The sequence below is a fragment of the Tyto alba genome, unplaced genomic scaffold (genome assembly GCF_018691265.1).
Source record: "Tyto alba isolate M040663 unplaced genomic scaffold, T.alba_DEE_v4.0 Super-Scaffold_14, whole genome shotgun sequence".
Taxonomy (NCBI): Eukaryota; Metazoa; Chordata; class Aves; order Strigiformes; family Tytonidae; genus Tyto; species Tyto alba.
In genome coordinates, this window is record NW_024881276.1 from 6,890,246 (window position 1) to 6,912,340 (window position 22,095).

At 37.9% G+C, this 22,095-nt stretch overlaps 2 protein-coding genes across 10 annotated transcripts in view; one reads left to right on the plus strand and one right to left on the minus strand.

Moving 5' to 3' along the window:
- The window catches only part of LOC104365725 (pseudouridine 5'-phosphatase), a 160,461-nt gene extending 155,869 nt beyond the window's left edge, over nucleotides 1–4,592 (minus strand). Inside the window, exons 1-2 of one of the 3 annotated variants that reach the window (XM_042788257.1) lie at nucleotides 4,323–4,419; nucleotides 3,100–3,190 (exon numbers count right to left, since the gene is read on the minus strand). In XM_042788257.1, coding sequence (XP_042644191.1) covers nucleotides 3,100–3,130 — 31 coding nt within the window. In that variant the 5' untranslated portion in view covers nucleotides 3,131–3,190; nucleotides 4,323–4,419. Of the gene's footprint in view, nucleotides 1–3,099; nucleotides 3,191–4,322 lie in introns of all 3 variants that reach the window. The other 2 variants (XR_006164900.1, XM_042788256.1) reach the window with 2 other exon arrangements.
- Nucleotides 3,655–22,095, plus strand: part of STS (steroid sulfatase) — a 122,901-nt gene continuing 104,460 nt past the window's right edge. Inside the window, exons 1-5 of one of the 7 annotated variants that reach the window (XM_042788247.1) lie at nucleotides 4,128–4,353; nucleotides 5,177–5,360; nucleotides 15,567–15,662; nucleotides 16,738–17,016; nucleotides 18,334–18,435. The gene's annotated coding sequence lies outside the window, so the exon portion shown is untranslated. Of the gene's footprint in view, nucleotides 3,716–3,744; nucleotides 3,954–4,127; nucleotides 4,354–4,668; nucleotides 4,773–5,176; nucleotides 5,361–15,566; nucleotides 15,663–16,737; nucleotides 17,017–18,333; nucleotides 18,436–22,095 lie in introns of those variants that run through there. The other 6 variants (XM_042788249.1, XM_042788248.1, XM_042788244.1 and 3 more) reach the window with 6 other exon arrangements.

Consider the following 22,095-nt stretch of genomic DNA (forward strand, 5'->3'; position numbering starts at 1 on the left):
AATAAAACAAAAATAACTACATGACTAAAACTTCCTAGACTAAAGTGTCATGTTCCCCTCATGTTAATTTAGCTTTAGCTCAGCTTTAAGCACAACGCTAAGAAACATCTTACCTTTGCAGTTTTCCTAAGTTCATTTGTTAATTAGGAAAGGTTAATATTATACATGCAGTTTGTAAAGAATATAATTTCTAATGTAAAATATTTTCAGCCCTCTACAAGTTTAGGCACGGATCAACAAATGCAACATTCAATCGGTGGTAGGGGAGCAATTGGCTACAATTGCAAAACAAAACCACTTGTCATAGCTCAAAATACAACCTATGCAGTGAGTTGAGAAGATAGATCCCAGGGGGTAGTAGTCTAGCTGTGCATTTTGTATAAATTCAATAGAATTTTTTCCTTCTGCATCTTCAGTGCTGGTTTTGTATGTTTTTACAATATGCTAAAATGTCAGGATCAGATATTAAATAGTAGAACTAAAAGAAAAGTATTTATTTAGGTATTGAAGATCTCTAGCTTCTGTTCTTTTTTGTTTGGTTGGTTTAGCCAGCTAATCCTGTACTGCGTGTGTCAGATAAGCACGTAAGTATGTTTAATAGTTTTAATTCTACTACATACTAGCAGTTAGAACAGTAGTCTCTGTAGGAAAGGACTAAAGCCTTTTAAAAAAAGCATTCTACTGTACAAGTTCTGAGCATTTATTGTTAAGATTTGCTGTAGGAAAGCAAGTAGAAATTTAACACTACAGAAGTGTGGGTTTGGTTTTGTTTGGGTTTCTTTTTTTTTTTTTTTTTTAAATACAGCAGTACAACAAAAATCAAAATTTAGTTATCCCTTTTCCTCTGATTTTTACTACACAGTGAAGTGAGTACCACTTATAAACTATGTTAACTAAACTGTGCTGCATATGTATAACAAAGCATGATGTAACTGTATTATGCTACCACAAATATTTTTTTTTTTAGAGGTGCTGTTCACATATTTTACTTACTAAATGAGAGCATTACCTTCCAGTGTGCTAATTTCCTGGCAACTGGAACAATAGACAAAAACCCTAAGATTTCATCCAGCAGCTCAGAGGGAAAGAGAAGGTAATCCAAAAGGAGAAAAACGCAGAGGAAGGGTGAATTGCATTGATTATAAGTGCTGAAAAAAGGGTGTTAGGTAACACTTCAAGTAATGATACAGAAGGACTCCAAATGAAAGGGATTAAGTACTTCCACTGGCAGTTCAGGGGCAAGAACTTCCCTATTGAAGGTAAACTGATATATCAAGGTGGGACTCAAGGACAACTTAATCAGTCTCAATTATGTAAAAGAGATGGGGAGAGAGAAAGTCACAGATCAGACTCAGCAACTTTCACATAGCCTAGCCTTAGCCACTAAAGTATATGGATGCGGGTTCTGTGGGGTAACACTTAGTTTGTTTGCAAAGTCAAGAACCTTGTAAGTGCCTCCTCAGACCTCATTTAAGGATTTTACACTCACAGTTGTGAAGTATTCATGACTGTTTTGGCAATCTTCCTATCAGAAGATACCCCACCTTCTTTAATCAGGGGCCAGTATGTCAGCTATAGAAAGCAAGTTCATGGAAAATTACATTAGATCAATTCAGTGTTCATTTTTTCATCATTTATATATCATATAAAATTGACAATGTTTAGGTAAAAACATCCAAAATATTTTTTTAAAAAAATTCTGAAAATTCCATATAGTCACACACCACCTCATTGTAAGAATTATTGCAAAACCTAAAGCTTCAGATTCTGAAAAATGCTACCAGATATGGAGGCACTTTAAAAAGTTACAAAATAGTTTTAGATATCCAATACCGAAAATTTTGTTTGTGCTCTTTTAAAGGAAACAATTTTATCCAGATTTCTAGAGCTTCTAGAAATATGTATGCAATTCATTTTATTATCTTCAATTAACAGTATATGTAACACATTAAAAATTTCATAAGAAAATTAAAGGAGATCTTATTTCTCATGTAGGTTTACATCAATATAATCATTCATCTCATTCAGAAGATTTACAGCAGACAGGTTGGGCAGAAGGTGTCTAGCCTTTGTGCCTCCTACTTCATTCCTTCCCCAATATTATTCAAAATTTCTTCAAACATTTAGGAATCTTGGGGAAGTCCAAGCAGTTTCCTGACTGACTTTTTGCTTCCTAAGGGTCACAACTCATCATGAAACAAACTGGTTCGCCAAAAATTATGTTAAAGTTGTGATGGAACTCAAAGTATTTAGAGGCTGAAACATACTACATGTCCTCTGAAGAGTACATTATGAAAATCCTCAAGGTAGTGTTCCATTTATGTCTCCATACTGAAAGATACTTAAGAATAATTTAGTTTAATGTTATGTATAGTTACAGCTTTCATCACAGTTGAAAGATTACTGAAATACAACACAATCTTTCTATGCAACTTTTTTAAAATAGAAGAAATCACATCCACTTTGTTGCATAACAGTAAGTAGGGGGTATGGAAACACAACACAACAAATATTTATCAGTGCAAAGGAAGCCTCATATATAGGAATAAAAATAAATTATACCAGCAGGCATAAACTCTTCATGTAAATATATTTTATACATACGCACACAAAATGCCATAATTTATGTCTGATCTTTTATTTGAATCCAGAAAGTGACAAAGTATTTCTCTGGAGCTGTACTTTACAACAGATAAATTTAATGACACCAAGAAGTAGGCTTATACCTCAAGTGTCTCAATCTTGGCAAATTTAGGTCTAAGAATTATGGATCCCTTATAATTACTTTCCCAGTATGAGGTACAGTTCATAACCTAGAGTATTTTTAATGCTTCTTCACTGTATGAACCCCGGGAGTTTCGAGAACTAAACATGACTCAGAACCTCGATTTGTATTGGTTTTGCCTGTTTGGAAAGTTACAGAAAGACAATTTCTAAATATAGACAGGATAGCATTCGAGAAAAACGTCTTTAGTTCCTAGAATATTGTACAAAGCTAACGTGCCTATCCTGTAAAAACCTGTGCATAATAAATTCACTTAAAACTGATACAGAAACCTTACATATCCATATCAATGCCTAAATATTCATATTGCTTACCTAGACTGTCCTGTTCAGGTGAGTATTCCATGTCAAGCAGATTTTCAAATTCTGCTAAAAAGCAGTAGTAACTAGAAAAGCTTTCCTGAAACTTCGAAGTAAGAATGAAATTTAAATTATTTGGTCTGAATTAAAAAAGAAACAAAACCATAACCCCAGTCTATTTGGGACCCCAGTGATGAAACTGAAAATGAAACTGAACTCACTGTTTTGCATGATGTATTGAGAGTACAGTTGAAACAGAAAACAAAGGCTCTAAAACACTTGAAACTATTTATGATAGTGAGTAAAGCCATTTTTGTTTTAAACCACGATAACTGAATTGCCTTCACCTGTTAGAGGTGTGAAGGAGGGAAAAAGGCACATTTCTTGGAAACCAAGTAATTCATTAGACTTCACAGGAGTCTTTTCAGAAAGAGCAACAATTCGGGTTTTGCAGGAGGAAGGCACACACCTCAAATTTTCACTTTCTCAGAATTCACACACATCCAAAGCTGCTTCCTGTGTGATAATCCACATGGACTATTTTTTTAAAAACAAACAAACAAACAAACAAACAAGTCACACATTATCGTACAGGAGGTCCTGCAGCAGAAGGCCCTGATTCAGCAAACAGGTAAGAGCAGACTTAAATACTGTTCTACTCATATAGACCATTCAAATCCCCAAAGCCAATCTGGCTGTAGCACGGCAGGGGATGGATCTCAGAGTAACCCTGCAAATCTGGAAGTCTACTGAGAAAAACTGGGAGATGACTGTCACAGTGGCTCCCGCGCTTTGCAGCTGCAGACTGCAACTCGAAATGCTCAAAAAAATGCGCGCCCGCACCCTGCGCAGCACAAGCAAACCCCAAGGTAAGGGGCGCGCTGTGCCCGGATCTTTTAGTTCAGGCGAAATTTGCCCAGGAAAGGCAGGGGGGTGGCGGGACGAGGAGAGGAAACGAATCGTTTCCTGTTGCTTTAGTTAATCCCTTCAGCCGGGTTTAAAGCCGCGGCACCCGGGGCGGCCTGGCTGCCCGCCCGGGCCCGGCCCGCTCGCCCCGGCCCCGAGAGGCGCCTCGGCGGAGGGGCGGCGCGGAGGAGGAGGGGAGGGGAGGGGGCTGCCTGCCGCCAGCTCCGGCGCCCGGACGGGCTGCGCCGGGCTTCGCGGTGCAAGGGGGGACCGGCCAGGGCGGGGAGGGGGGCCAGGCCGCGGCAGGGGAGAAAGGGGCGAAGGCTACACACCCAGTAGGAGGCCGTCCATGTCAAAGATTAGGTGAGTGACCGGCCGCAGCGCGGCCCCGGAGGAGGAGGAGGAGGAGGAGGAAGCAGCGGCCATGGCGAGGCCGGAGCAGCCGGGAGCCCGCGCGGCGGCGCAAGCGCGGCGGCAGGAGCCGGGGGAGCAGCGGGGCCGCCGCGGGGCAAGGCCGCGCCGCGCCGGGCCCTGGGGCGGTTGCTGGTGCCGGCAGCGCCGTTGGGGCCTTTTCTGCCCGTTCCCTTGCTGGTTGTTTTTTTTTTTTTTTTTTTTTGGGGGGGGGGGGTGTTTTTTGTTTGTTTTGTTGTGTTTGTTTGTTTTTTTTTTTTTTTTTTTTTTGTGTGTTTGTTTGTTTTGTTTTTTTTTTTTTTTTAAGCAAAGGCCGTTTCTCTTCGTCGCGCCTCTTCTGGTGGAGAGCTTCTCTTTGCGAATGCCATTTGGTACTGCTTATGGGAGCTGCTCGCGTGCTTAGTCAGTGTTACCTCGCAAAACTTTTGCGTGCTTGTGTAGAGGTTTACAAGGGTAATATTAGCGCTGGTTCATAATTGGACCCGTAAACAAACAGGCGCAAATCTGTATAAAACTGGCAGGAAACAGTAAAGGAATGCTGTGTAAACCCATCTCTTAAGGGTTGCCGAGTGCGAGAACGGTTAATTGTGGGTTGGTTTGGGTGGTGTTTTTTCTGAAACACTCAAGAAGTTCTGAAGTTCAAGAAACAAGCCCGTGTGCTTGAGACGAAAGAAAATCACCCCGCACGGACACGTCATCCGATTTTGACTGGGCAGTTGTGAGGGAAAGAGGTAACTTTCCTCATCAGTCTTCCCTTCTCTACTTTTTCATACAGGTAACTCACCGTTGGGCATCGAGATCGCTGAAATACCAGCTGCAGAAGAAGACACGAAAAGAGCTGTATCAAGCTCCCATGGTGATGTACTGGCTTGAAGATTTGTAGTGCTTTGCAGTTCTTTGTGAAGGCAATGGTTAGTTGCAGCTTCGCATAATGGAAGTCCTGCCTCTTTTGCCTGTAGGTAGGCCTCTCAGCAATTCCTTTTTTTTTTCTGACAGTGCCTTCATTTGAATTGGCAGTAATTCACCCTTTTAGCAAGTTAGTGATGCCTTTTAAAGCCCTAACTCTTAAGTGCCATACAATCATATTTGAATTTTAATTTAACCCCCTTAGCATCATGCCTATCCCAAAGCTTATCCCTTAAAACAATCCTCAGCCTACATTTGTGAGAAATACCATAGGCACAATGTCCTCATACCTTCTCCTATCTTGGAAATAAGAATACATCCTTTTGTACCTTTTTAATAATAAAATGACGTTCAAACAAAGTTTTTTGAGTTTTGGGTCAGTTTTCTACATTTTTTTAACTTGCCTCATTTTGTAATAATTATGTTTAATAATGCTGCTTAGGCCCTGCCTATGTGGACTGCACAGTCCCTCAAATGTCTTCTAAAATGTTATGCATTCTCATGACATACACCTGTTCTTGAGTAGATTTAAGAAAATGGGTCCTGTGCTTCCTGATCAAATTTTACTTTGTAACCTTACAATATGAGTGTTAAGAATGCCAACAGCTGTGTTGTTTCTGCAGTAAACACTATGTAACAAGTCCATGTCCCGACTTTGTTTCAGAAACCAAATTGGTTAGTTTCCTTAGGAGTTCACTTAGGGGGGAGCATGGCTAGAATCAATAGAAAGGTAAAATCGTAAATACAGTACATCACAAAGTGTTAATCTGATAAAAGGAATAAAAAGATCATTATATTAATTTCAATATTTGTAATGGTCTTTTTCTGCTATTATAAGAAAAAATTTTTTTGCTGTAAGTGTGAGCAATGTTGGGGCAAAAATTTCTAGAGGGTGAGTAATGAGGTTGTATGGCAGTTCTACCTGAGGTAGATTCATCCACTTTCTAAGTAGAAAATATTCTAAAATACCCATCTTTATTTGTATTTGTTGTCATACTAACACCTTCACTTTTTAACAAGAAAAAGCTACATCAGTCAGGTATCTTGATTCATACTTCTAATCAGAGAAAAGCAGAGGTATTTTGGTCACAACTCCACCTCCTTAAAACAGGAGATATTTACTATTTTTAGCATGTAAACTGCCATTTAACCTCAGAAAACATAAGGCTTACATATAACTTTTGAGTATTTAAAGTGGAAATAAATCCTAAAGACAACCTTTATGAAAAAAGCCCACAAAATTAAAGTGCAGTACACAAGATGAAGCTTTTTAGGGTTAAGTGGTCTGTGTTACAAATCTTACTGTGCACATTTTAAGACCGTTAGGTTACCTGACAGGCTGGTGGCCTCCATTTGCTTTGCTTTACTCTGGCTCATCAATGATAATCAGTGTAATGTTAGTTTATTTAATTCTTCAAAGCTCCATTCCAACACAGGGAAATATTCCTAATATAGACAAACTGTTTAGGTTTATTCTGCGTGACTAAGTTTTCTTCCTAATAGAACTGGATGAAAGTCCAAACAGAACTTTTAATTCATGGTGGACCATAATTTTCTGAATACACAAGTGAAAATACTGATCTACGTTTTATTCAAGCTGCCTTAGATATTTGTTCCAAATGTCTCAGTGGTAGTATTTGTTTTTTGGAGTTTTTTTAAGGACTGAAAAGAAATAGAGTGAGTATTATGCAACCGATTTGTTGTCGTTGTTTGCTACTTTTTTTTTTATTATTATTTATTTTAAGTCTGGCTTACATGATAAGGACTTTATTTTAATAACTTTTGAGTTGTGGGAAGCATACTGTGGTGGAGGTACAGTAACTGTGAAAACTGGTAGTTAATTACATGCTTACAAACCTGATGTGTGCTTATTGAGAAGGGTGAACTTGGGTTACTGAGGTGTAATTGTGCAAGTAGACTTGAATCCTGCAAAGTCTGAAGAACACAGTTCATGTGCATTTTTTAATGTATTTAACTTGCCATCTGGGCATATACCAAAGCAGATGAATAAATCTTTGAGGTTTAAAGTTTATGGTGTTACATTACATTGTACATATACAGCTGAATGTCCAGGCTTTTGAACAACTATAAATTAGCTGCCTACATGTAGCCCTTCTTACCCCAAACAAGTTTATTTTCTCTGGCTTTGTAATATGTTAAAATCACTTTGCTTTTATTGTTCTTGCATGTGAGATAAAGTGAAAATACCCGTGTGTGTATCCATGGGGTTATTAAGTATGCGACACAATGTTTTATGTACAGAGTCCTTTTTTTAACTTTTGTATGTTTGTTTGGGTTTTCTTAACCCTGAAGCTAAAAAGTTTACACATCACTGAAACTTACATGACTAAGTTCTTTTCCTGGAGAATAAAAGCATCAGAATAGACTTAAATATTTTCTTAGGAAATACACTTGACTCAAAACTGACAGTTTCCTATTTCACTACTTCATATTGTGCTCAAAACACAGATTCAATTACATATTTTTATACCATTGTTTGAAGCATCATGCACTATGTGTTTCACACAGAAATTACTATTTTTCTTGTTCTGCAGGTGCCTCGGCAAAGAGGATAAACAGATTATAATCTGTTTTGGTTTGAATATTAAAAAAGAATCTAAAGACTTGAATAAATCCAGTAATTTAAAAGCTTTCACAATGATTTACATGAACAGCTGTTAAACCCACTATTAGTAACAAATTACTTGGAATGACTTACAGTTAAATGTAATTTAATTCAGGTATCAGCTGAGATTCCCAACAGTTGCTGTAGTTGAGCCTATAAACCCTCAGAAAAATGAAACCCCTCCCAGTGCTGGATGTCACTAAACAAGAGCTTTTCACCCTAAGGATATGAATTAAGTGAATTTTATTGTTTCAGTTCATGTTTTTATGGTTGCAAAAGGGAAAATGAGCCTACGTCTTAAGGCAATTAAATAATACTGTACACCTGCTGATCTAAGTCGTGTTTTATTGATTATGTAAGTCAAAAGGGAGTAATTCTCTTTAATCAATCATGGGTCTTCTTATAGCCAAGCAAGTAGGGAGAGGAGAGCCATCCATTTTCTGGAATTTGATTTTGGCCACCAATTATGAGTGGGTTAGTTACAGAGGCAAGAAAAATGATGTGTTATGCTTGAGGAGAATAAAGTGAAGAAGATACAAGTTGGTCATCTGTAAATTTAAATGAGGCACTGTAAAAAGGTTCTTAAGCAGTAATGAGGGGTGAAATTCTAGAAAAGCCAACCAAGCACTCAAGAGGGAACAAGGGATCTTAAGATATTTTTAGACGTCAATTGCTGTATTGATGAGACCGTATAACAGAAGGAACAGTTTCTGAAGCTGGGAAATGAAGCCTTAATGTCATGCTTCAGGGCTTTTTTTTTTTATTTCCATTAACGTCAATGAGAATCATTTTCTCCCCTCTATGGCTTGTGAATTAGCTTTTTGACATCATTTCTGGTCTTCCAGTAAAATATTGTCTGCACACAGACAAAGTGTTCAGGTGATTATCAGTGTCATTGTAGTTGAAATCCTGATGTGCATAATGGGTGGATCCCCCTTAGCCTTAAACTACCAGAAAGATTAAGGCAGAAGGGTTTGCATCCCTGGATAAGCTCTGAAATGTTGCATCTTGTTTCACTTTTCTTGTGTGATATGAGCTTCCTCTGTAGGATCACTTGCAACATTTGTTTAGATAACTTTCCATTGTTGCAGGAGCCTAAAAATATTGGTTATGCTCTTGGTTTTCTTTCTTGTCTGCATGTGAATTTTATGGCTATATTTTTTTCATCTTACTACAGTTTGATTGTGACTGATTATAGGAAAAAAAATGTATTTGTAGTGCCATGTGGAATACAGGTTCTGTCAACCTTGCTGAGCAAGACATCTATCACTTGGTTGCCAGTGGTAAGGGTGGAACTGAATGCAGTCACCCTCCCGGTGGTCCCTTTCAGTCCTGTGTTCCTAAGATCAACCTCTTCAAAAGCTGCAGTAATTACATCCTCAGATAGAAAAGAGAGAGAAGGAATTGTGATTCTCAGGGTTACAAGGTCTCTAAGCCACTGATCTGTAATGTTCCAGATTCAGGTTTTGTATGCGTATTCCCCACTCAGCAAGCAACAAGCTGGAGAGTTGACTCTCCAGAGCCCAGACATTCTGCCTACATTGTGGGTATGTGCCCTTCCAATTTTATGTCTACCCAGAAGAGTCAAGCAGAGGTGAATGAGCTCGCTGAAACTCAGCTCACAGCGTCTCCATGGTCAGGGTAAACATGCTATCAGCCTAGGTAGTGCAGACAGACAGTCAGAGGCTAGCTGTTGTACAGTATGTTGTGGTTTGGGCCTGATCGGCAACCAACCCCCACAGCTAATCACCCTCCCTTCCCCCTCCCCACCTGGGAATGGGGGAGGGGATTAGAGGGGTGAAGGGAGACTCGCAGGCTGAGATAGGAACAGTTTAATAATGGCAATAAAATGAAAACAATAACGATGATGGGGGGAAAACAAAAAGAAATATATAAACAGGCTATGTACAGCGTAATTGCTCACCACCCGCTAACCGATATCCAGCCCGTTCCCGGCCAGCGACCCCGAGATACCAAGATCCCACAATCGCAATCCCTGAAGCAAGAGAGCTCCTTCCCAACCACCCCTCCTCTATACAGTGAGCATGACGTTCCATGATATGGAATATTTCACTGGCCAGTTTGGGTCTGGTGCTCTGGCCATGCTCCATCCCTGCTCCCTGTGCCCTTGCGCACGGGCAGGACATGGGGAGTCGGAGAGTCCTTGAAGTCTCAGTAGCAGCTGAAAACATCAGTGTGCTATCAGAATTCTTCTCATACCAAACCCAAAGCTAAATCCAAAACACAGCACTCTTCTAGTCCCTGAAAAGGAATATTAACTCTATTTCATCCCAAACTAAGACAAAGTACTACAGTCTTTCTCTTTTTTTTTGCAGTGATTTTAGCAGTCTGAGTGTCTAGATCTATATAGCCAGAGAAGCCGTAACACCATGCTGGAACATCCGAAGTAGCAACTCTGATGAGGAAGCAAAAATGGTGGGAAGGAAGAGAAGAGGGGGCAGTGCCAAGTGAAGTTAGCCAGCTGCTTCTTGAGTCCCTATTGCAGCTGAGTTGTATTAGATCTATAGGCTGTTCTTGACTAGGAGAGTTGGGACTTTTCTTTGACTGCAGGAGTTGGTGTACCTCTCAACCAAGTCATAATTCCATTTTTGTAACTTCTCCCCTCCTGAAGCTACTGCTCTGTCTTCTTCCCTACATGTGCAGACATGCATTGGTAGCGTATTCCAGAACATGCTGTTGTGGACAGCCAATGTCATATATGTTTTGTAGCACTAGCATATAGGGCACTGAATAATTTTGTGAGGAAATAGTCCCTTCATTAGGTTGTCCACCTACTTTAAGTTAAGCATATGTTTACATACCTTGAGGAATTAGGTTCAGTGTGTTATCACAAAATATATGAGAAAATGATGCAGCCTTGCTTCTTCTTTCATACTTTGAACTAAAACTTTCTTAGCAGATCAATAACAGGTACTTGCTTTCATAAAACATTTGTAAAACAAGAAACACCACTTATAAATGTTGATACAGTTAGATATTGGGGATACCTAGAAGGAAGCACTGTAATCCCAGTGCTGTCAACCCAGTGAGACTCTGATTATTTTTTTATTTATTTTTATTTTTCCTAAGACAGCTAGCTCCACCTACTAAGTGCATCTCAAACATTTCACCTTGGAGTCTGTAAGGTGAATGATTGCTCACAGTGACACTGCAGGATTGAAAAATTCCTACATTTCCATTTCAGGTGTTTACATATAGGCAAGACCACAAAAGATGCTCAAGATGTATGTGAATTCTTCAAGACAGATTGGTATATGCTTAAAATGCCTGCCCAGACATTATGTCTAAAATCTTCTAAATCTTTCAGTGAGTCTTTTACTCTACTAGGATATCCCGTGTTCTTTTTCCTCTACTTTTTTTTTGGGGTGGAGGGATTTAACAGATTTAAGTCCTTTAACCTTTCCTCATAAGTTATGCTTTCTGAAGCTTTTAGTATTGTGATTGCTCTTCAGGATTCTAGTTTCTCTGTATCCTTAGAGAAGTCCAGCACTCAGGTACATTTTTGTAGCTGTGGGTTTTATAAGCAACAAATAGGCCATCTTTTATGAATAAACTGCCGCCTTAGTCTTAGATACAACATACCTTCGAATTAACACAAAAATTGATTTACTATTTTTGCTATTTATTTTATTAATTTATGAATGATTTGTAATTCTTAAGAATATTTTTTACTACTGCTGCTTAGTCAGGTTGTCTCCTGTCTTGTACTGAGCCAAAAGTTGAAAACTTTTGTTGCTACTTGTCCAATATAAAATTTTCTTTATGGATCACTTCTAGCTGTATCCTCATTAATTAAGAATAGTCAGTATAATACTTCACTGAAAGAAATCAGTGGCAACATAGCTATCCCATGAAGAGCTCACTACCACTTCATAGAGTTTGAAAGATTTTTCTGCATTTTTAAGTACGAAACACTATTGTCTTGCAAGCCTGATGATGCAGCTATCTGCAAGAATCTGTGTTAGAGAATGATTTGTTTTATTTCTGTTTCAAAAATATTGCATGTGGCATTTAGACCAGTGGCTGCTACAAGCAATAGGGAATGAGTTTTATACTAATGACTGCATTTGACAACCTGGCTCCATAATATGGTTTTCACCGATTTTTCCTTTTTAGGCCAACAATTGCGCCCTCATCTGGAAAAATTAGACTAATGCAATTGTCCACAAGCTGTTGGCAAGATTTCTAATACTAAGGTGGCTGTACATCCTAATTAAGAAGGATGTATCATCCAGAGGGTGGCAACCTCGTGTTGTGGTCATGAAATGAGGTGGGGTTAGGCTGTATTCTTGAGTTGCAGAGCTCAGAGGAAAACCTGCCTGCTTCAGGAAGCATAGAGCTTGATGTCACTCTTGTCACCAAATTTCTACCAGCATCTTCCAGGGTGGTGTCTGCACTAAAGCTTTTTAAAGTTGGTGGAAATATATTGCCCACTTACAATTCTTTGCTATGTTTAGCTGGGCAATTGTTGCTTCTTGAAGGACCTGACAAAGGGTGGTAACCTGCATATCCATCTGTTTTTTCTGGTTTCATCACATCCAGGAAGTATAATAAAATCTATCTAGTAGATTCAGTGAAGTATATTTTTCTTGTCTATTCAAGCCCATCTTTCTTCAAAGATCCTGTTCTGTCTGTGACTTGAGGTAGCTTAGACAACTATTTGATAGCCAGAAACTGTGGCTATAGCAACTATAAAACCTGGATCTTTATTTTTGCATAGCATAACTGATATGCTCTTCCAGCTAAACTATATGTAACTCTTAACCAAACTTAAGCACAGCTGTGAAAAAAATACCAAAATCATTAGATCATATCGCTGAATTACATACATTAAAGCTATTGTGACTTCCTCAGAACCGCATAAAGTCTTCTGCAATACACAGATTTTACATGCTCATATAATGATTCTCCTACATCCTTCAGGATAGCTACATGGCTACAGAATTTTTAGAGTGAAACTTGTCACTGGTGTTTTTAGACTAAGCTAAAGAATGAATGAGGTTTAAACATCTTTTTTACACTGAAGATCTGTTGCAGAATAAATATCCTCTAACATCCAATAATACAATTTGTACAAAGTCCCTAGGAGCAGCAGGGCTGTATCTTTTAATTCTGGATATGTGTGCCTTCCAAAAATATCTTCTGAAATTAGCTAATTTTCTTGGGTTATGCTATGATAAGAGAAGTTAACTAATACCCTTTTTCCATTTTTAGTTCTGTTATTGGTGTATTTCATTTGAATCCCTGTTAAATACAAGTCTGTGTTAGCAAATCTGTGTGGAAGCATAAGCATTTAAATGTCTAAGACAGCAGTGTATCATGTTTTGTTTTTACAAAGATATATGTACTGTACCTGGTAGATGAACATTTACTGGTGTGATGAAGTTCGATCCTAAACTTTTAAAGCTTTGGCAGAGAGGTTTCGATGCACTAAGACAAAAGGTCTGTCTCGCTGAAGCTCTGCCCTTCCACTAGATTCCAATAAATCCAATCATGCATCTTTCTATCTCCTTTTCTTCCCAAACACTACTTAAATATAAATTCCTTTACCAATTTGATGAGTTGAACTCTGTTATACATATGAATGTTCATATATAAATGAGTTGATACTGTCTCCCACTTGGTGACCAGAAGACCAAAGTATCTTAAAAAACAATGTTTCTAACAAATTATTAAAGAAAAAGCAAAGTTGGACTCTGTGTTCATATCCATGTGGAAAAAAAACAACCAAACCATGGAAACACCTATTGGTCAAAGCAGGTAATATAATCCATTAAACAACATAGCTCTGTTTCATGTCACGGGAGAATACATTACTGCGTAATGTAGTACCCCAGTTACCACAGCCTAAATACAGCCTCCCTGTTAGCATTTCAGTTTTCTGTCCTACTTGCGCTTTGAAGTCATTGAGTAATTGTCACTTTAACACCATTTAGTGATTTCTAATCACACACTGAGAAGAAAACCAAACAAAGAAAAACCCTCATTTCAGTCTTCATTCAGTGCTCAAATTTGGATAGGAGAGGAGGAGGATGTTTGGTTTTCACTCATTAACCCATCGTAATTTTTTTGCATACTGTTTTAATTAGCATGAATAGATCTTTTTACACTGTATTTTGGTTTTCCATATGAAATGCCTTGAATTGTCACATTAATTAGAACCGACAAGACTTTTCATTCAATCCATCTATATTTTGGCACACATATCCTTGTCCTGTCACTACTTTCTTCTAATTTACAAGATTACAAGTTTTTAAATTACTGTTGCTTAATAATAATTTGTTTTAATAAAATGTAAGTAAATAGTTATTATACATCTCTGAAGAGTTGCAGTGTATGTATGTAAGACTTGGTGAAGTACAAATATTTTTGTGTTTTGGCAATGGATGTTGCAGATCACCTTTTGCATCTCATACTACTGCTTTTGTCTATATGAAGCATTTTTTCTCAGTACCTTCTAAAATATGATTTATCTAGAAATATGATGTATCAAAGAGATTAAAAACTAGCTGGTTATTTATTTTAGGGACATTGCCAAGATTTTTTAAAATTGTCTTTATTTTCACTTGTTAATGTTTTCAACAATTACAAGACAATAGGTGCAGAACTTTTCAAATGTTTGAGGTAGAGCTAGTATTTCCTATTTGTATTTGAGACAGAGAAAAGGTTGCCAATTTAAAATTGTTTCAAAATTGTTACAGTACAATGTTATTTCAAAGTAGAGGGAGGAAAAAAGCAGGAGAAAAACTCTGAACAAGCTGTACTGATTTCTTGAACCACAGAACAATGTCAATTAAACTTTGCATTTAGACAGCTGTTCAAAAACATTGGTTCAGTTTGATTTCTCCCAGTCATTGTTAGCTTCAATATTTTGCCTGGAATAAAATAAAAATTTTATCTTTAGAATGTATGGCTTTGATTCTGTTATGTTTCATTGGCATTGCTTGTCACAAATGTTTGGACATGCATCTTGTCTCTTACCAATCATGTTTCTTTGTGAAAAATACATTAATTGGGATGGAAGGAGGAGGATAACATGTAGACTAGCTATCACTTTTCAAGGTTTAATGAATTATTTTTCATATTAGGATCCTTGGAATTCCTGGAGCAGTCATCTTCTGGGAGCACATACAATTTCTAAGAGAATGTGTAGTGAGCAAACCAGGATGGGCTATGGTGTACAGTATTTATATAGAGAGAATCTCTATATAGTTCTGTGCATCTAATGGAAAAGTTTGAAAAACGCTAATCTGAAATCATGCTTAAAAATGTGTTTTAATGCAGTTTCTCAGAAGCTGCTAGTAGATATTCTGCAGGAACCTTTACCAAGTGTAGAGAAGGAAGAAATGTACCTGAGAGCGTGATATTGCCCTTTTTACAAAAATACGATGCAAAGTCCCTAGCATTTGAAAAGCCTAACAAGAGATCTTCAGCAACAAATAAAACCAGTGTCTTGGTTAGGCGTGTGTATATATGCATTATGAAAACCTGTTGAGATTGTTTCCTACTAGTGAGGTAGTGTCTTATCTAGAAATATTGTCAGTGTTGTATAAGAAGAGGTTGTCTTTTTCAGTGTTGCCCTTCTTTCTTCCCCTCCACCTTTCTGTTCCAGGTCACATGACTGGACTTTGTACCCATTTACTGAAAAGTGCACAGCTGTCTTGTTTGAATACTAGAGGCAGAAACTGAAACAATTCCGTGCTGCAAGGTAAAATGCCCTCCTGTCCCAAAGTCTGTCATTTATATATGGTTTCATTGTAAACATTGGGGTCGTATATAGTTGGAGTTCATATTCTTTCACAGCTCAAAGCAAATACTTTACAACAGGAAATTAGTAATTATGAGAAGTAATAACATATGCAGGGTTGTCTTTTCCTCGTTAAGTTAATACAACGTATTTTATATAAGAAATTAAAAAAAAGGATGTTACTATTTTCTACTCCTGTCTGTAAGATACTATCAACTGTAGTGGCAAATTATTTTGTAACAAAATGTACTTCAATATTAAGCATTGAAATGGAGTAGGACATTCCATGCCTGAAATGGGTTAAAAAGTTTATAAGCTTTACTTGAATTGTGAAAGCATTTTGAACAAAAAAGGAAGCAGGGTGTTTGTGAACTAGAACATTTTACACCTTGTGCAACGGTGGTTTTTCTCTTACCACTTAAGCTCTGGTTGTTTAAAAAGTAATTCTAAAAGTGTATGTAATTTTGATTACGGAATCTGTTTCAAGAATCAACTGGAAATTAATTGCTAAACAGTTTTGGAAGGTGTTAGGTTCTGAAATAAGCTTGTAGTTTTGAAGTGACTCTGGTTTGTGTGCAGTATATGTAATCTGACAAAATCTGTTTGATTCAAAGGTGGAAGCCTGCAAGACTTAACTGTAAGCAATATTAAATAAATCTAATCTCTTTCTTTGTAATGTCATACACATCCAACCTGCTAACTGGGGGTAAACACAGCTAGTGAGGGGACAGTATCTATAAAAGGAATCGTTGAGCTAGGATGGCAAGGAATAGTAAAGAGAAAATGTAAGGAAAAAAGTCATCAATTCGGAATAGGTTGTATATTTCTGTACATACAGAAAGACTACATTTGCGCAACTGCTCTGAGATGAGAAGAAGGAAGATGAAAGACGATGAGCCTGTCTAACCCAAACAAGTGTTGAACAGAATCTGACCACGCATTTTGCTTGTTATGCGGTTTTGTAATGACTTGTTGACAATATGGATTCCATGCATCCTGTTTTCTCACAAATATATTTTTTTCCTTCTGCCCTTAGGGCTCTCTCTAGGTGGATTTTAGTAAGTGCAGACCTGTATCTAGGTATTAAATCCCTGTCAGACCAGTAGCTGAGGCTGTTTTAATACCAGGAGAGCCACAGGTGCCAATAGGGAGCACTGCGTACTGCTTGCTGGTGGAAGAGCCTGTGTTGCGGGGAGAGGAGTCATGGAGGAGGCAAAGAAGCAGCAGCATCAGGAGCAGTAATGGTAGAGTGGTAGTGATAATAGCAGTACCTGGGGAAGCAGAATTGGAGGCATTGAGGAGCTGCATCCAAGAGGTATTCAGTCCGAGTTTAGTTTGGTGGCACAGTAACACGAGACTCTTGAGTAGGAAGGGATTTGGAATAGAGTAGGGCATAATTTAGAAAGATTAGAATTGCAGAGGACTTTGTAGGGTGGCTTCCTGATTGTATGAGAGGAAGTTTGGGGATGAGGAGGAATTAAATTAAATTAGTTTAGGGTGAGAAGAGGAATCAGAGGAAGACAAGACATTTGAGATGGATTGTCAAGTGCTTAACAAGAATTGAGGCTATGGCACGCTGGGCTGTGAAGATAAAAGTTTAAACTGCATCAAGTTCACAATGGTGGTTGATCCTGTACTTTTTCATATCCTGGACAAAAGTTTTAAATTAAAAGCTAACGGTGTAAAAATGGCCTCATCTTTTTCTACCATGCTAAAAAATCGGTTGATCAGCCACACTCATAAGGAAATCTTGGGCATAGATCTCAGACAGGCCTGTTTTCTTCTGACGTTCTCTTAAACTAGCCAGATTGGTGGTTGTATGGTGTTGTATACAAACATGCTTTGTACAGAAATCCCTAATGTTACAAAATATATTTAATTAGAAGTCAAAGTGAGTAAACTAGCAGACTAGCAGGCTACTTTATCCTTTTTTTGTTTGTTTTTTTTTTTTTTTTTTTTTTGGTAATGTTTATATTCTTCACTGCTGACAGAACTGGCGGTTATGATGAAGAAAATTAGAAGCTGTTGACATGGATTAGTTATTTACAAAAGTTCGTCTTAGCTACGTAAGAAGCATCAAGTTTCCAGTTCACATAAGTTATTATAATAGAGAACTGGATATGTTGTCTATTATAGCAGTTGGCTAATAAGAGCAGTAAAGTATTAGTCCTGAAAAATGCATGTTGGACAGAGGAAAAGATATGTTCTATTTCACTGATGAACATAATCAATCCTTTAAAAACATAAGGTTGTATTGTACCTGAAGGCACAAAGCAAAGGAAAATGTCCTTTCTTAAAAACTTACTTAAAGACATTCCAATATGATTGAAAAAGCATGTTACTCATTTCAAACATACTTGCAGCATGTTACATTAGAGGCCAAAAGATAATGAGACCCCTGGAGCTATTATGGAGAAACTGTTCAAATGCTAAAAGGAAGTTAATACTGGTGTACCACAAGAAAATGTGTACTGCAAGAAAATGGAAAAAAATGCCTTTTTGGAATACTTGTTATAGTGATTTATGCTCTTGAAATGTCATACAAAATAAGGTGAAAATGAAGTGAATTACTACAGTCTTGAGCTAATGATCATTTTCATTCATTTTGTTGTGTTGGGATTTTGCCTCTTAGCTCCTATGTGTGAAGGAATGGTGCTCTGATTTAACAGCAAGAATTTACAAGTTTCCTAGAGTCCCTATGAAAGAGAGGAAGAAAGAACTAGAGAAAAGAAAGGTAAGGGGAGGGGTAAGGGAGGGAAGGAGCAAAAGTTTTCTACTCACCCAGAGCAGAAAGAACCTGGATACCTTGTGGCTTAAATTTCTGTTTTTCCTGCATTGCTGTAATATGATATATGCATTTCTACACTCTTTGTTCGAGATACTTTTTTTCTGTCAGACACTAAGGACACATTCAATGTCTTCTTGTACTGTAGACAGATATTTTTAGTCTTACATTATTTTTTGTGTCAGATATCCTTCAGTTTAAGACTTTTATTCTATTTTTTGCCTATGATGTTTAAATTCCGTCCCTCAAATATTTCGCCAAACTAAGCATATTCACAATTTTTATTTTTATTTTTATTTTTTGTCTTGGTGGGGGAGTAAATCAGCTATTCCTTTGTACACTTACTGAAATTAGTAAATTATTAAACCTTTGGAATTGTTATAAAAAGTTGGCTAATGCATGTGCCTTATTTTGTAAATGTCTTTGACCTTTGCCCTTTGGCTTGTACATTTTTTAGAAGATTCTGATCTATGTAGTTTGACGTCAGGCAGTTATATAACCACTATGAAGCCTTCTTTTACCAACTGTGCAAGTGTTCTTTCCAGGATAAATATTTTCCTGGTTTTCAAAACCTCCTAAAGTCATCATCCATGCCTTCTGACTCCAATTTGATTTTAAAGCTCTTTTGTACTTCTAGTGTTTACAGTAAATAATGCTAGTGGAGTATCTCTGCATTAGAGCTGGTTAGAAAATGGCTTACCTTCTTACTATTTTATATTTCTGAAGCTTATTTTTAACCATGTTAATTGGGGCAAAATCAAAATGATGAATGGATAATTCTATTCTGTTTGTTCTAATTTTGCATCAGGTCTTAAAAAAATGGGAGATTTGGGAGGTAATCTTTTAACCGTGTTCAAAATAACATAGTAAAAACATCTCCCTGCACAAAAGAACAACAGAAGTTGTTTGGTGTCACCTTGTAAATGCTAAAGAGGCTCTTTTTCTAGGTGTAATAGTAAAGGAGAACAGTTTCATTTTTAAATTGTAACACTTTAAATAACTTTTTTTTGTTTTAATTTTTTTTTCCATTATAAATAATTTTGTAACAAAAATTCCAAACAATTTTTCATGAGACACATTCATGACTATTTGCAGAGTGAGGACGTATCATTCCCTGAATATTAGTTGTATGATAGGAGTAACAAAAAATATTTTTCTTTGTTTTAGAAACTGTAGAGAAGGAATTTGGTCTTCAATAAGTCCATAAAACCATTCATTAATGCATTTATTTATTTTAAATGTCTCTTCCATGAATGAAGAGGAAGGAGAAGCTTTTATGTCTTGTAAGATTCCTGCTTACACCAGCAACACCATAAGTCAGCTGATCTTGAATTATTTTTTCCTTAAAAAGCTTTTCCATTTCTATCCCTGGTAGAAGGCTCACATTTAGAATCAGGACTGATTGGATCACAGCAAAGAAACTTTGGCTAATGAAAATCAATTAAAGTAATTTGCCATTGGATCCATTCATCCCTTTTCATTTTAAGTGTGGTGGTTGTCCCTGGCTAACAGCCAAGCACACACATAGCCACTCTCTCACTTTCTTCCCTCCCCTTCCCAGTGAGATGGGGGAGAAGATAGGAGGAGCAGAAGTGAGAAGACTCATGGGTTGAAATAAAGACAGGGAAATCACTTACCAATTACTGTTGTGGGCAAAATGACTTGGCAAATTTAATTTAACTTATTGCCAGGTAGCATAAATATTTAATTACTGATTGGGGTGTTAAATAACAACAAAAAAGGACAGGCATTTAAACATGCAAAAAAAGTTCCTTTCCTCCCACTTTCCCTAGCTCAACTTCAGATTCCTCTCCCCCACCTTCCTAGTCTTCACACCATCACTCCAGGCATCTCTTCCTGCTGTGTTACTGCCACAGGTTGCACCAGTCCCTTCGATGAGGTAATGGGTGGCACAGGAGGACAAAGTCAGTACTTAGCCATTTCCCTCTGCCACTCCTGGTTGCTCACTTTTTTTCCTGTCCTCTGGTATGGGTCTGTCATGAGCTGCAGTCCCTTTGGACACATACTGCTCCAGTGTGGAACATCTCCCGTTCTGGCCTTGTTCCCTCCTCCTCCTCTCTCTCTGCGCTGCCCTCCCTCCTCTCTGTGTTCCTTCACCCGCAGTGTTTTTGACCTTTATTTTAAATATGTTTCCCCAAGATGCCACCAGCTTGGCTCATGGGTTTAGCTGTGTCCTACAGTGGGTCCATTGCAGAGCTGCCTGGAACTGGGTGTGTTCAACCCCAGTCTCTTCTCACAGAAGTCCCCCCTGCATCCCCCCTGCTGCAAACATCTTGACACCTGCATCTAATACATTACCACGAAGAAGTGGTGTTTGTTTCAGTAGCTTGGTAAACTGAGATAATCTGAATGCAGATACAAGAGATCTTTTGTTTGGATAAACGTGGGAGGTATGTTTCTTTTTTATACTCTATTGCTTTTTCTAATATACGTTCTTTCTAACAGTGTTTCTGGAAAGAATGCAAAGACTGGACATAAGTAATAGTCCAGACACAACCATTTCTTCTTGATTAGTTTCCATAACTTCTAATACAGCCGTTCTCAGACTCTGCAGTGGGGCAGACTGAGCAGCTCCTTGTGGACAAACACGAGAGCTGCTTGTACCCCTTTCTCCATCAAATGATCTGAGTATATCTGTATCATATAGGAGTACTGTTACTCTCTCTTCTTCTACCCCTTATATGACAAGACAAGCATATGAATCCCTGTCCCATGATGAGAATGAATGCATCCCCATGGTGTGGATGAGGGTCAGGGGGACATGTGTGATACCTGAGCATGTGAGTAGGTGCATTCCAGTGACATGACCAAGATGTGCACTGTCCAGGTGAATAGCTGGACAGTGGACATACACATTAACAAGACTTGTTCTTGTCATATGTCAGGAGAAAAAGTGTTTTTTCTTACGTGACAAGGACCTTATGAAAGAAGGTAGCAGGACCTAGTAATGATTGGCCAGTCAGGCCAACAAGGCTGTTTTGTTTGCCTTGTGTGTGTGTGTAGCCCTTAGGCAAGAGGGCAGCAGGGAGTGGGCTGTGAACCACAGTCAGGCTGAGCTTGCAGTCTGCTAGTTGCTTCTGACAACAACTTCCTTGAAATATCATCTGGCTTGAGTAACAGAGGGGAATGTAATTTCTATTCTGTCAGACCTCTGTCAGAGATAAAGTTTATTTGTCTGATCAGACTTGCGATTGTAACCTGAATACAGGGTTGGCTATAGGTGACTTCAATCAGAGAATTGTCAATATTTCTATAAAATAATTCTTACTGTTGGATGTGATCACTCTTATATCAAATATCTTTTGTTTGAGAGTAATGAAATAATAAAATATTTAAGATAGAATATTAATCAGATTGCTGTACAGTCTGGAAAGGAAAAATACTTATATGCATCACTTGGAGCAAAATTTTGCAACTAAAACTCATAAAGAGTTGGCCCTAGTTCTCAGATTTCAGTGGAATTACTCACAGAGTAGGAAATTGTCACACCAGTAAAGTTGGTAGAGCATGTTTTACTAACTGAAAAATGTAGTCGTTGTTTATTACACAAAGTTGTTTTTTCATATTTTATGCTGAGTGCACACAGAC